Genomic DNA, 14918 nt, shown 5'->3' on the forward strand with positions numbered 1-14918 from the left:
AACACAAGCAGGTAAATCTTAAACTAAATAATATACCTAAAATTTAGATGATAACCATTCCCTCACATAGAGCATGAAAGACAAACTTGGAGGGAAAATTCCTACAGTGAAAACAAATTAATTTCTAATTCTGTACTCAGTTCACTTGTCTAAACTAATTTCTCAAGTAATAATACAAGTAAAATAGACAGAATTAAGCATTGTAACTTGCCATTTCTTAAGGCAATCTACAGTTTAATTCTTAAAACTTTGAAAGATATAGGTCATCACATATAAGATTCTCCTCGTAACTCTTCTACCATAGGAGGGCTAATGTATAGTGTGCAAATATGCAGCAGAGTTTGAAAATAAGAATACGATTTCCAAGCACTACCTCTGAAATATACTTCTACTACTATAGGCCCCATAATTTCAAACATGCTCAACACATTTGGACAAAGCTAGAGATGGGGGTGGGGAAGCTGCAAGTTTTTGCTCAGATTTCATTGGGAAGCTAACTTTCAAGAGAACATATACTATGCTAGAAAGAGTAAAGGAAAGAAAACTAAACGTCATCCAAACTTCTGACTTTTCTGCCGTTCTTAAGGATCCCGTCAGAACAAATTAAAATGGGTCCCCCTTCTTACCTAACAGTCCTACTATTTTAAAAAGTAGTTTAGTCCATTAACAAACTTAATAATACAAACGAGGTCAAGGAAATTGCTTTCTAAGTAAATCTATGCATATTTAACAATATCAATGGAGTCTTGATGAAATCTATTAAACATTTTTTTTAATTAGAGGAAAAATATTTTAAAGGAGAAAAAGAGAGCTTTTTAGTTATGGCATCTAAAGGGAATTGAAAGCAACGTATTCACATTTTCTAAAGCCGTAGACACTAATATTTTACAAATTTTAAATATAGTCTCTTGAAATATTTGTCTCATGTTAATATGTATGTTCTTCTTTTAATAATTTATAATTTCCTCAAAAGTTATTTGAAAACTTAATTATAAAACAAGATTTACTTAAATCCCCTTCATAAATGAACACATATTACTATAAGATTTACTGAATGCCTACTATGTGTCATGCATAGCTATCGTCACAGTATCTTAATCATTCTATAAAGCAAATAATCATACCTAAATCATCATTGGAGTGAAACAAGACTAATATAAGAGCAAGACACAACTACAAGTAAAACTTTCTATCACATACCTAATATATATTAGAATTCTATTTCTTCTCAGTCAATAACAGTCTTTACTCAATTGGTAATACATTTTCCTTACAAAAATAATTGCTTCAAGTCACACTTAAGAGACTTATGACCTTGTTATATGACAGAGAACAAATTCTAAAATAATCATAATTCTAAAATAATTCTAAAATGAGCATAATTCTAGTGCATGAAGTCTATATTCAGGAGTACACTTTAGATTAGTAGGCTATACTGCAACTAAGAACAGAAAACTAGGGTTAGATATTTACTCTCTCATGCACGATATTTGAAGGATATAAGAAGGAACTATCTACTCTAGATAGAACAGGCAATATTTCAAATGAATAAATAACAGGGCCTAGACTAAGCAAGATGGGTTCTAGTTGCTTAGATTCAAATCTTTCTAACATACGAGAAAAATTAAGGAATTTAGAAAACCAACTGATAATTTATTCTAAAGTCACAATTTGTCAGACTTCCTCAATGGAGAATCTAGACTGGCGTATATGAGGAGATAAAATGAGGACCTTAATAAGTTAAAGAAAGGAAAAGGGAAATTTTAAGCTTGCTATGGAAATGAAAATAAACAGCAAGTAGAAAACTAACTTGATGGACAAGCTTCAATATCTAGGAGCCACTGTAATAAAATAAGTTTCTACCAATACAAACCATTCTTGCCAAAAAAATGGAAATATTTTTTAAAAATCTTCTAATATCTATGCAGCTTAGTGTTTCAACAATTATATCAATTAAAATAATTTTAAGAATTGAAAAACTTCAAACTGTAAATTCTGTATTGTTAACTCTCAGGATAGGGGGTAGTATCTAGAGTGTAAAGGGAGTGGGTAAATGTGGGAGGGAAGTAAGGAAGGACGACAGACATCTGTGTACATTATACAAACTAATAACTCACATTAAAAATGAATAAATCTGAATTAATTCATTTCATTTAAGAACTCTCTACCTGGTCCTTTTTCTCCCACTAATGATATTAAATGGTATTTAACTGTCATTTAAGAAAAATAATGAAGTATAAGAAATAAATAGGAGTACAAAGGTAAAAAGGAGAAAAACAGCCTCTGTTCACTTCACTGTGACCTCATATTGACCTGAGAGAGACAGAGACAGAGAAAGAGAGAGAGAGAGAGAGCAGGAAAAGCAGCCAAAAGGAATTCTGCCCAGGTCTTCTTGGATGAAGACAATTCAAAACCCCAAACAGAAAATGTAAGAAAAAAAAGAAATGCAGCACTATCAAAAAATCCTTAGATGAACTGAATTTACTCAATATAGAGATTTGATAATTACTAAATTCTTACTTTAAAAAAAAAAGATGTATCTTGAATAATTACTTTGCAACTATTAAGTCTGTACTAACTTCCCTTTGCTATTCCTAACAAGCTACAGGAATAGCCTTTTATAACAAACTGAATATCCTTTGAGGGTACATGGCATAAAATTACTCAACTTCTCATATTTCTCCAAGGTATCCATCTAATTTCTCCGCAGGCTTGCTTTCGAGCAGGCGCTCTGGGCAATTAGTTAACCCAGTACAGCAGGATTGAACTACAAATGGCTCATTCTGAGGAAAACGATTATGGGGAACCTCTGAATTCTGTGTTATTTGAACTCTTATTCTAGGTTCATTTTTCAATTTCTATCAAACACTATATAAACTTCTATTCTCTTTAGAGACAAAGAATGTATCTTAGTAATGCGATTTTAATATCCACATACCTGAACAAGTCCTAAACCAGAACACCAAAGGGAAAATTCCTACCCTACTATCGAATCACATGCAATTCTACCATGACTTCATATTATCATGCTTTCTACCTTAAAACTTTTAATGTACAAAAAATTAAGTCACAATGAGAGTTCAATAAATAATCACTAGAACAAAATATGTCTTTTAAGAAAAGAGGCAGAATCTGATATCTAACATTCCTCTATAAACAATGCACTGTATAAAAGGTTATCATAATTAAAATGCACAAATTTATTATTTCTATATCCAACTAAGCAAAATGCAACAGGATTAAACCCATAGTTTAGGATTCGTCATAGACTACAAAGAAGTGGTATTCGTGGGGAGGTGGAGTTTCCTCCTCTTCTCTTTATTTAATAGTGTTAAAAATTTTAATATGGAAAAAAAATCTCCTCTCATTCCCTCCAGCACAATGATCTTGACGATTTAATGTGAAAAGAAACTGCGGTCTCCCTTTAACTGTTTGATTTCAGGTTTGTCTGGTTAAGTACTTGGTTTACTGAAACTGTCATTACTCTCTCACTTATCAGTTGGCAGAGATACGAATTACTCTGTGGTATCTGCTAACCCCCATTAGAAGATGCCATACCGTTTTCCCCTAAACCCAGATCCTACCTCCACATAGGTTAACTGACCTCATGTTGTGACCCTCATACCAGCATCCACAGGCTTTAGGTCATGACCTATGAATTAGCAGCATGGAAGTGAGAGCCATACCCAGCTTCCCTTACAGAACTGAAAACACGAAATAGTAGGAACTGCCTCTGCCTTTCTTGATTTGGTTTTCACTAGGCTAAGCAGCTGCCTCTCGAAGCTAAAGGAAGACAGTCAGGTGACCGCACTCTCACATATTTCATAAAAGTTAATTCTCTTTGAAAATGTCTATGACACACATTTATTCGTATCAAAAGAATCACAAGGCTAATAAAAACCAGCATTTGAAAAAGATTTTACTCATGTTCTTAAACAAAAATTGACATTTTTTAGTTTTTAAAATAATTACCCTTCAGCAACATTACCTCTGAGCACCCAGCCCTGGGCCCTCCTGCTCCCATCACAACTATAAAACCATCTCTGCAAATGGCATTGGGTTGGCATCTCACCTCTGCTTCACCAAATTATCCCATGTGTAACTGCAAGTATAGACATTTCTTAACAAACTGTTGCCGAATGTACTCTAAGAAACATAAAACCCAAGAAAGTTAAATACAGAAGATTTCTGCATTGTGCAGAAGATTGTGCAGAATCTGGATATGCTTTTTAATTTTTTTCTCAGCAGGGGGAGCTAGCACCCTCATCTTGAAAGTCTAAGTATACAATACGGAAATTTAAATTTTGATTCCAACTATCAAACTGCAGTATGTGCTAGATTATTCTACTGAAAATCTCCACAAGGAAAAAAATATATATAAGTTTGACAAGCTTGAAAATTTACCTTTGTCTTGAAATTCCTGAAGATAGCTGTAAAATAAAGCAAGAACGTTAGATTTTAAAATGAGGGTTGACAAATCAAAACAAGGTCTAATCGGTAGCAATTGTTCGGATCTATTTTAAAATCTCTATTATAAATATACATTTATAGAAAACACTGTTTCCTACCCTGAAATGACAATTCCAAAGGCTTATGGATTTATAATAAAAGTATTTTTAAAGACATAAAAAAGTTACAGTAATAAAATCAGGATATATCTTTAATACCTACAACTTATATTACATTTATTCATTTTAGTATCTGGAGGTATTTTCCATATTTATATTAAAATTCTCAACCTACCTATATCTTATCCAAATATCTCCTCAAATAATCAAAACGAACAGTTGGATTTTGCTAGAATGCTTAGAAAAATACACATACAGAATCAAGAACCTTCACAAAAAAAGGGTATTATGATAAGTATGCTTGTTTTTAAAAATTAGGGTAGAAATATATTTTATCCCTTAAAAATACTTAACACCAAATAAATCAGAACATAAAAAATGTAATTCCACAATGACCAATTCTTTATTAAAATGTTAATTAAAAAATTACTTCTAAGTAAGAAATTAGTAATAAAAGGCAAGAAGTGACTTACGTAGACTTTACATCTTTTATCTTCTTAATAAGGGATTCTCTCTTTTCCTTAGCTTTCTTGGATAAATTTTCCCCTTTCAGTATGTCTGCTACAAATGTTTCAACATCTAAGCCATGAAATATAAGAAATAGGATACAAATTAAAGGAAAGAATCATTTTTTGTGAAGACAAATAGGACAATGATTGTTTCTACCCATAAGTGTTACTATCTGTACAATTTGTTACAGTTATTTATCAATCCAAAGCATAACAGTAGAAGTATGTTTCAAACACTAAGTTGAACAAATCTGTTCACCACTTAGCTAATAAAATTTGTATGCTCTACTTATGCTTAGCACAGCAAATGCTATTTGGATGTTTGGCATCATTAAACCAGGAAGAAGCACACAAGTTTTAATAAACTATGCTGCCCCATAAAACAAATTCTCTCCCATAAAAGCAAGCACAGAGCTTTTATGCATGTGTTAGTATCATTTTAGAGTATTTTGTAAGTTCCTGTATGAATAGGTCATTCACAATATTACATCAATATAAGCTAATGTCTCTGGCAAGGGCCTGTTTTTCCCAGGGTAATCCATTTTCAGGTATACGGAATGGTTAATGCTTTAAAGGAAAACATTAATCCCTTTTTCTAGCCAAGATTCCCAAATCAAACCCTCCTCCTTCCTACCTGCCCCACCCACTCTGGCCAGCCAACCTCAAATAAAAAAGATAATTAGTTGTGTGGTTTTGTGTGCTCTGCTTCCTGCCTTGGTATTACTACCTGGAAATATTTCTTTAAATAAAGGAAGAAGTGGCAAAAATAGATTCATCTATTATTTAAAAATATAGTACCCAAGAGATAAGATTTCCATGACCTCACATAACATTTCCACATAGCCTCTCTTTAAAAAATTGAGTAAACTTCTAAATTATTCTGCTTTCTACTTCTCTCTAGTATAAAATTCCCACAAATCCTTACTGGTTTGATTTTATAATAGCCCCATTCTTATTGTTCATGAAATACTGTACAATTTTAATTTTATATTCAAAATTTCAAACTTCACTTTGAGATACCTAATATAAGGAATATCATAAAACATTTTTAAAGTAGATATGATTATAAACCATCATATTTCCTATTGAACAGATGTATGTATGTTTTACTTTCTTTTTATCTATTTTGTCTCCTAACTCACACTGATAAAAAGATGGTATCAAAACATACAATAATATGGGATGTAATTAATTTAAAGCCATATAATAAATAGTCTTTTCAACTGTACTAGTAATTAACAATTTAAAACCCAGTATTTGAGATAGAATGCTGTAATCGACTTTAAATTCTTGATTACAAAAGTATCTTGATCCAATGAGCAAAGTTGATTAAACTGTTATTCTATGCATTCATAATAAATGCGTAAAGGTAATTTTTCACTAAATCAATATGACAAGTGAAAATTAAAATTTAATCTTGGAATAATTTTTAAAAATAGCTTTCTGGTTGGAAGTCCATTAACGACTAATGTTAAAGCAAGTATCAAAACGAAATGAAAGCAAGTCACAGCTTCTCTTTCCTTGAGCTGTTCATATCTGAAGAGGAGAACATAGAGACATAATCCAGTACCAGTGCAAATTAGACTCAGACTTCTAAAGTGAGTTCAAAACAACGAAACTTATATAAAAAAAAAAGCGCTCTCCTCTAAACGCTTTAATTTTGTACCCAGAGGAGCAAGCCACCTTTGGACATTCAGACATTAACTAAAATGGAAAGGGTCACCGGTGTCTCTGAGATGGTCACAATAAATCTACTAAGAAAGGGGAATAAGGGAAGGAGGAGCATCTCTACTGCTGATTCTTTTCTTCCAACGGGCACTCAACACTTGGGAGAACCACAGCACAATGATTGGTGAATAGTCTGCTTAATGTTACTTTCACTCAGTGTTTGCCCTTAATTCCCTCATCCGCGAGTATTTAATTGCCTATTTTACATTTTCATTATACAATCCAAGTTTAAACAAAAGGGATCTATTTTCTATCTCCGGAAGCAATAACGGAACGAATTACAGCCCGAGAGTTATTTCTTTAAAAGGTCATTTCAGATCTATAAAAACTCAGAAAACATAAAAAGCTGCAACGCGCTATATAATGTTTCCTAATACTTCCAAAAAAAATTTTTTTAAATACTGAGCCACGTAACTATTTTATGAAGAAATACTTGTTGAAAGAGCATGAGACTGCAGGAAAAATGTGTTGTTTGTTTCTTTTTTGAGGAAGAGGAGATCCAGAGATTGGGCAAGGGAAAAGATCTATCTATTTAGAGGAGTCTTAATGTATTTATTCCTAAACTTATCCCAGAGAAAGGGTTTAAGGCAACTAAAAAGATTTAATAAACATCGATTTTTAAAAAATTATTTCTCAAAGGAGACGTGGAAAACGTAGGAACTGCTTTGCTGTTTTCTTTTTTTCTTTTTTAACAAATAAGAACTTTAAAGTAGAAGAGGTGCCTGCAATCATCTTAATTTGTTGGTGCCCAGAGACTCGGTTGGTTTTTAAATTTTTGAAATTTGGGTTATTTCTTAAAATCCACACTGTGCCCATTTATTTTCAAATCGAACGAAACCAGCCCCTCGCAGGCAGAGGAGATCCTGTGGACGTGCCCGCGGCCTTCGCCGGGTCCCTGAGCAAACACGGACGCTGCTCCCCCAGCGCAAAGCCAAAGGGAGAGCCAAAAAGTTACTCCGGCTTTACTGGGAGATGCTTCGGCTCTGCAGTCCGCGACATTCGACACTCGGAGTGCTAAACCCCCGGGTTTCCGTCAACCGAGCTGCGAGCAGGGAGCCCCTGGTTTGAGGCAGTGCCCTCGCCAGACAAATGGGACTAGATCTGCGGCTTTGCAGCTCAGAGCCAGGGTAATATTTCAAAAGCGAGCAATAAAAGTCCTGGGCGAATCAAGCGCTCCTCTGGCTGGGTGGAAAAGAGATTTGAAGCTTTTTATTGTGCTGTGAATAGCCCTGCAAACGGTAAAGCAGCGAGCGCGTTAGCCCTCTTCCACCTTCCTGTAGAGGTCATGTCCCTCCGTTAATATGTAGATTTCACTGACTCCAGACTGCCTGAATTCGGGGAACAGCCACAATTCGATTACAAGAAAAGGTCAGCCTGCCTCCTCGCTCGCCCCTTGGCCTGGTGAGTTAGAATTCCTCTTCCTCAGAGGGAGGGGTCTGCACTCATGCCCACTTGCTGCGGGAGAGGAGAGGCGTAGAGAAAGCGCAGTTCGGGGGTGCCCCCAACGCACCCGGTCTAACCCCTACTGCCGCCCCGCCTGCGGCCACGTAGACAGCAGATCAGCGCCGCCAGCATTTAACCCCAGAAGTAGCCCCATCTCCATCAGCCCCTGCCCCCAAGCCATCCCTGAGAAAAAAGTTATCCCAGCGAGTGTAAATGTGGTGGGGATTTTTGCTCCTATTACACCTTAACACTGTCAACAGTAAACCCTATCTCCTGGTAGGACTCTAAAGATCTGGGGGAGAGGGCCGCGGAAAACATCAGATTTACAACTGCTCTGTAGATAAACGTGAAGGTCTGAAAAAAAACATTAAAAGATGACATCATGCCTTGGCTCAGCAATCCTCAAGCAGTTTAAGTTAGAAACCTCCCAATAGCCATCACAACCCCTAAAAGGCAAACACTTAGCACACACCAGATCACCAAGTGGTACTCCAATTTTCCTTTTTTTTTTTTCTGTACATATGGATCCCCTACAAAAACTGCCACTCCATCTTTCCCTAGAGTCCCGAGTAGTTAGGACAGGTGTCTAACATGCACACGCGTGCACACACACACACACAGAGGCTAACTGCTTTCTACCAACTTCCATATGGATCACACAATGAAAAGGTGAAACCACACAACATTAGAACAGTTTTTAAATTCATGCAAATAAGAAAATAAACTGTCTGCTTCTCGAGGCTGAGCACATAGCACAGGTTCCCACTCCTGAAGAAAGCAGAGATTAGACCACTTGCCCTCACCATCCTCCACCAGCAAACAGCCTGGAATATGACTTCCAGGCTGGAGGTTGTAAAAAAAAAAAGTAACACCTGGTGCCTTCTGCCTCATCCCCCCCAACTACCCAATACCTCCCTGAGGGGGCATCTACACACACACACACACACCCCACAGAGCCTCTGTGATGGCTGAATTGTAAGGAGAGGGAGGGGCAAGAATTGGACTGAATCCACTACCATTTGCTCAGCCCCAGATCAATAAAACCAATCACACAACACCCCAAATGGCTTTACTACTTAATTCCACATCGTTCTCCACTTTATGAATTGGGCCAGGTTTCACCTTGTATTCACTGAGGGGCAATCACCAAACTTACTGTGGTAAGGATCCCAGCCAAACTTTAAGCTGGCATCAGAACAAAACGACAAGCTTTTCCTTTCTGTTAAAGCCGGGGTATGGTCTGACCAAACACCTACCGGTGAGAATGTAAAAATCAATTAAGCTGGGCACATGTAGATCAATGGGACCAAATGCCCAAAGTTGGAAAATGGTTAATTGAAAAGTTATTGATTGCTCTAATCAATGTCTTTCTCTTGATTACCTAGCACTTTTACAGGTTATGGCTAAACTGTGAACTATTCGAACATGGAACAGACATGAACATGAACAAGCAGTTCTCACAGTACGATGGGTAAGATACGCCTTAGTCTTACAATCCAATCATCTGACAAAATTTTCGAAATTGGCTTTGGAGGCTAAATGATTTATTTTGATAGAAAGCTAGGCTGTTGAAGGATAGGGATGAACATCTTTCACCTCTAAAAGATGACTCTTGATAAATACCACCTTATAATAATCAAAATCTTTTTACCACGCATTTTCAAAGAAGCCAGAGTGAATAACACATTAGTCTGAGATTTACACTATATTCACTGTTGGGCAGCATCTATTGTAATGTGTTCAGTATGTGATTGAAAAAGAAATGTAAACTCAGTGGAATGAAAAAGATAGACTTGGCTTTAATTGAAAAAGACAAACTAAGTGAATAATGAGTATATAAAAACTAGCCTATGCCACTTTTATCACCCATATATGACACTTAATCTTAAATTTATGAGAGACAACTGAACTGTGTTTCAAATCACCAGAGGCTTTTCCCACTCTGTTGTTTCTATCTCCCTTCTAGTAATACTTTAATGCTGATAACGTAGAGATAAACCCATTTGGAAATTCTTCATATATTTCTCATTTTCTAGTACATTTAGATTCCTTTCCTAAAAGAAAACCAGTGATAATTTGGACTGAGTAGCTATAAAAACTGTGCATACTATCAAGAGCCTTATTTAGTAATGTGAGATGAAAACATTGTCAGTGGAAAGTCATGTGGAAAACAACTCAGCCAGAGATCCCCTCCCAAGAAAAAGTAGGATATTATGTGCTTAAGATAGGCAAATAATTTTCCTAACATCACATCTTAATTCATCTGTTATCTGACCCACACAAGATACTATACATTTCTGGTCCCTTGATTTACAAACACATATTCCTATTTCTAGAAGAGAAAATCTTAGAGGTGTCATAAACTGATTTCATTTTGAGATCAAATGTTCTCATATCGACTTTATGCTCATTAGTTATTAATACCAAAATAGGGCAGGCTTTTCTTGCTCTGTAGGAAAATCCAGGTGCTAAAGAAGTAGGTGACTATTGGTGACTCAGTAGGTGGCACTCTTCACTTTACATACTCATCCAATGCCCCAGAAGGCAGTTATGGGACACTAGATATACCATAAATAATTCTCACAGGAAAAATAAAACCAAAATGTTGACCAAATTATAAATGGAACTTTGGAAAGGTGGAAATCAAACCATATTATTCCCAGCATTGAAAAAGTTCTGTCTCACTTTCAACTGAATTACATTCTTTACCTATTGCCCCTAAAGGAAATATAGATTATATCGTGCGAAGGTTAAAAAAAAAAATGTACTGGAAATCCCCAATAGGGGAGAACGGAATATTTCTAATCAAGACTGCGGTGTGAAGACAATCTCAAGGCCACTTTGCAGAAACCATACAGCCACTTTGTTTATTGCTGGTTTGATTCGGTTTTGATTTTTCAGAGTACTGACAACCACTATTTTCTTTTTTTAACATGGGTTTCACTTTCTAATTTACTAAAAGGAAACTAATATCCTCTCACAGTTTTCCTTTTTAAATGTGTTATCCTAAAACAAATGAATGAGAATATCTGATTGCAAACCACTAACACTCCAGTATTCAAAGGGTGATTAAACCAATGAAGGAGCGGGTGGAGCCAGTGGTTCTAGTTGCTCTCACTTTTTTGCCTGCCTGGAGGGAAAACTCACATAAATCAAGATTATTCTTGCTGTTAGTCCTAGTCAAAATATTTGGATGTGGGAGAAGATTAAATGGAGATTTGGGAGTATCCTTTGATTCTAATTATCCAGGCTAAACCTTTTCTTCCATTGTTGTAGGGGAAAAAAAAAATTAAAGGTTGCCTGCAATGCATATGGCAGTTCAGAATTTACTTTCCATAACAAAAATCTGTAAACTTTTTTCTATTTGTGAAACAAAAGAATAATTCAACACTTTTATTAAAAGTACAGGCTTTCAAGATTTAATATACTGATTCTACAGGAATGTAAAGAACTAACAATCACACTAGATAGCCACTTTTTCAAGAGCATCAGCATCATTAAATGTGAGTTAAGAATGATAGCCTCTTTGGGTTTTTGCATTTCTATAGAATCTTTATTTTAAAAGGGTGAAGGGATGAGAAGAAGCAGGGAACAAATATTGAAAGGGAAGCCTAAAACTGCCATGATCAGAAAGAAAAAGACAATAATAAATTGATAAGAATACATTTGAGCATCTACCTCTCTCAAGCAATTGAAATGTCAAACATTGAACACATATGACGTATAATGATTTGGAGGAAAGGCCCACGGAACACCAAGGGAAATAGCCAACCAACGATATTTTGATAGGCATTATCTTTTGATTTCATATTCCTTTTATCTGGAGGCAAGAGCTTTTAAACACCTGAAAAGTTTAGTTCCTTATCTTCTCTGCCTTAGAATTCTAGCACAGTGCCATGCATTCGAAGAGCTCTCAACTGGTAACAACTACCAGTATCTCCTTAGTTTCAAAGAAAGTACTAGGTAAGCCAGCAACATCTCTACAATTCAAATTAATACCAACTCTTCCTCTATAGTTTTAGTAATTTTAAATCTAACCAGGTACTATTACCCGACACACAAATTATGCAAATCACCATGCACAATCCCAACAGAATTTTTTGGATGAAAAATATGAAAAAACTGCTGAGAGCATTTATTCTTGAAACCTTTCCTACCTCAAAAAAGATTTTAATTACAGTCAAACATAAAATGTTCACAACTTTCTTTGAATAATAAGTTAAAAAAGAAAACCAGAAAACAGTGGTTCACTTGTTTCATTTCTTTAAAATATACAGATACTCTTTCATATCCATCTCTCTCGAAAATATCCTCCAAAAGTAAAGTATAAGCCAAATTTATAAGCGCCAAAATTTTAATGTTTTAACATTTGTTCTTAATACTTCATTTGTTTTAATATGTGAATTGTTTTAATAATATTAAATATTGAAAATGTCAATAAGATGACTTTCAAAACACTGATTTCAGACATTACACAAGAATATTATCTGACTAAAGAGAGAGAGACTAATAAGGTATATAGGAAGTTAGCAATGACAGATAATTTAAATATGTAATTCTGAGCTTTCAGTTAAATGACACAAATAAGGGTCACATGAAACATTTGTTATCTATGGAGATCAGAGAATAAAAGGCCTCATTACCTATATATCATACTATCTGCAAATGTATGATTATGGATCCAAATAGCAAACTGTCTACTTTGGGGGCTGTCAAGCTTTAAAAACACACACCAGGAGGTCTCTACTTTATTTCTTAAATTCAGACCTAAAATATCCAGAAAATGGTGACATCTATTTTTGAAGTAATGATAAACACTTCTCTGATCTGGTTATTAAAATAATATCCTAAACAAGAAATTCCAGCATTGTAACAATGAAAATGTTAACTGTAGTAAAACAAAATCAGTACTAATGTGAAACTCTCATATAATGGAAGACAAGCTGCCTTAAATCAGTCTTTACAGTTCTTTCAATCTTTCCCTTAGTGGTACCCATTAATGACAAACAGCATTTCTTAGAGTGAAATACCATCCCACCACAAATGCATTCATCACGCTCTAATCATGTTCACACAAACATAAGTGTGCATTCATACAGTATTGATTTTATTTTCTCTATCATATTCACGATGCTAATCACCAAAACAGTGAAAGAGTATTAGATTTGTTTTCACACTGCTATAACAGTAACTTACTATTTAAAATGTCTCACTTTAGAAATTGCTTTTTAAGAGTTAAAATAAGCAGCCTGTAACACAGGCATCTAAGTGAAACTCTTTTAATCCAGTTATTCACAACCAATATTGAAAGATAAATGCTTACGAGAAGACTAACATAAAACGATCAAAATTGTTTCCAGAATTCTGATGTATTCTTCAATGATGGTAAGAATTCCAGAGCCTCAGGATAGGTAAGCCTCGTGCTACCCTAAAAAGACATATTTTCTACTTTGTGCAGAAAGATGAACTTTTCATTACACATTACACATCTCCATATCTAGTACATTAGTGAACTAGCAGTGGATTCATAATAGCATCTTTAACTCCTAAAATAAGTTCCTATAAATGGTAACTTAAAACTGAAAAGGGGAAGATGAGGGTGCAAAGACGTACTTTCATCGTCGTGTGACACAGGAAGTCGGACTTTTAACACATCCTTCCTTTTTCTCTTAAAATGTTACTCAGGCTGAAGACAAGTGGCCGTTTGAAAATTAGGCCCTCTTTGCAAGTCTTTAATATCGGCGGAATGAATGGGAGTTTTAGAAATGATAAACCCTTCCGTCCCATAACACCTAACCCCAACCCCTAACATCTGTAGCTCAGACACCTCTCTGCATCTTTACACCCTTCTCCTCCATTGGCCAGGCCACCAAAGAAGTACTTCTTTGACTTCTTGATCCCCTCTCAGTTCACACACATGCATTCATTATCATTCTCTTTCTCCTTTCTCTTTCTCTCCCTCCTTCCCTCTCTCTCTCTCTCAAACGCGCACACACACCCGCGGGCACACACACAGCGTCTTCACGATGCGTACAGAACTGTCCTGATCCCATTAGCGTAGCCCATCAAGAAGGGCTTCCCCACCGTCCTCGCACCAAATTTCAACACATGCCCACTCCCCTTCTTGGACCTCTTGTCCCGACTCCCAGTCCCGCTCCCACTGGCCGGGGGACTCGGGGAACGCGGAGAGGGAGGGTAGAGACTCTGAATACTTCTGTCCCCACCGGCTCGCCGTCCCCTCGCCCCCGCCCCCGCCCCGGCGGCGTTACCCGCCCCCTTCCCGCTCTTTACCTGCCAACAGGTTCCTAATTTCCTCAGGGAGGGGGTAGGGAGAGGAGGTGCAGCTGGGGTTGGGCATGTTAGGGACCGCAGGGCGTGGGGCAAAGGACCTGTGCTGAAGGGGGAACCGACAGGCTGGGGTTGCGGCTGCGACCTAGACTTGGGCTAGCGGTCCCGGTAAGGACAGCAGGGCTAAGAGTCCGAACACTGCCGGCCCCGGGCTCACAACAAGGAAGTCACTGAAGCCCCAGCCAGCAGCTGCTGGACTCTAGGCCCAGCCCCGCCCGGCAGATAGGGGCGGGGCGATGGGCGGGGAGAAAGCCCGAGGGGGCTGTGGGGCCCAACTGCGCATGTGTATCCTTCGATTTTCCTAGCCTCCGAGGCCAGCCGC

The 14918-nt window shown here is 36.7% G+C and overlaps 1 protein-coding gene across 1 annotated transcript in view; it reads right to left on the reverse strand.

The window, feature by feature from the left end:
* The window catches only part of SKAP2 (src kinase associated phosphoprotein 2), a 169629-nt gene extending 154809 nt beyond the window's left edge, over window positions 1-14820 (reverse strand). The window contains exons 1-3 of the mRNA XM_014828777.3: window positions 14540-14820; window positions 5042-5147; window positions 4405-4430 (exon numbers count right to left, since the gene is read on the reverse strand). Of these exons, the coding sequence (XP_014684263.1) occupies window positions 4405-4430; window positions 5042-5147; window positions 14540-14606 (199 nt within the window). The 5' untranslated portion in view covers window positions 14607-14820. The remainder of the gene's footprint in view (window positions 1-4404; window positions 4431-5041; window positions 5148-14539) is intronic.
* Window positions 14821-14918: the final 98 nt, after the last annotated feature.

This window comes from Equus asinus, chromosome 1, assembly GCF_041296235.1.
Source record: "Equus asinus isolate D_3611 breed Donkey chromosome 1, EquAss-T2T_v2, whole genome shotgun sequence".
In the NCBI taxonomy this organism is placed as follows: Eukaryota; Metazoa; Chordata; class Mammalia; order Perissodactyla; family Equidae; genus Equus; species Equus asinus.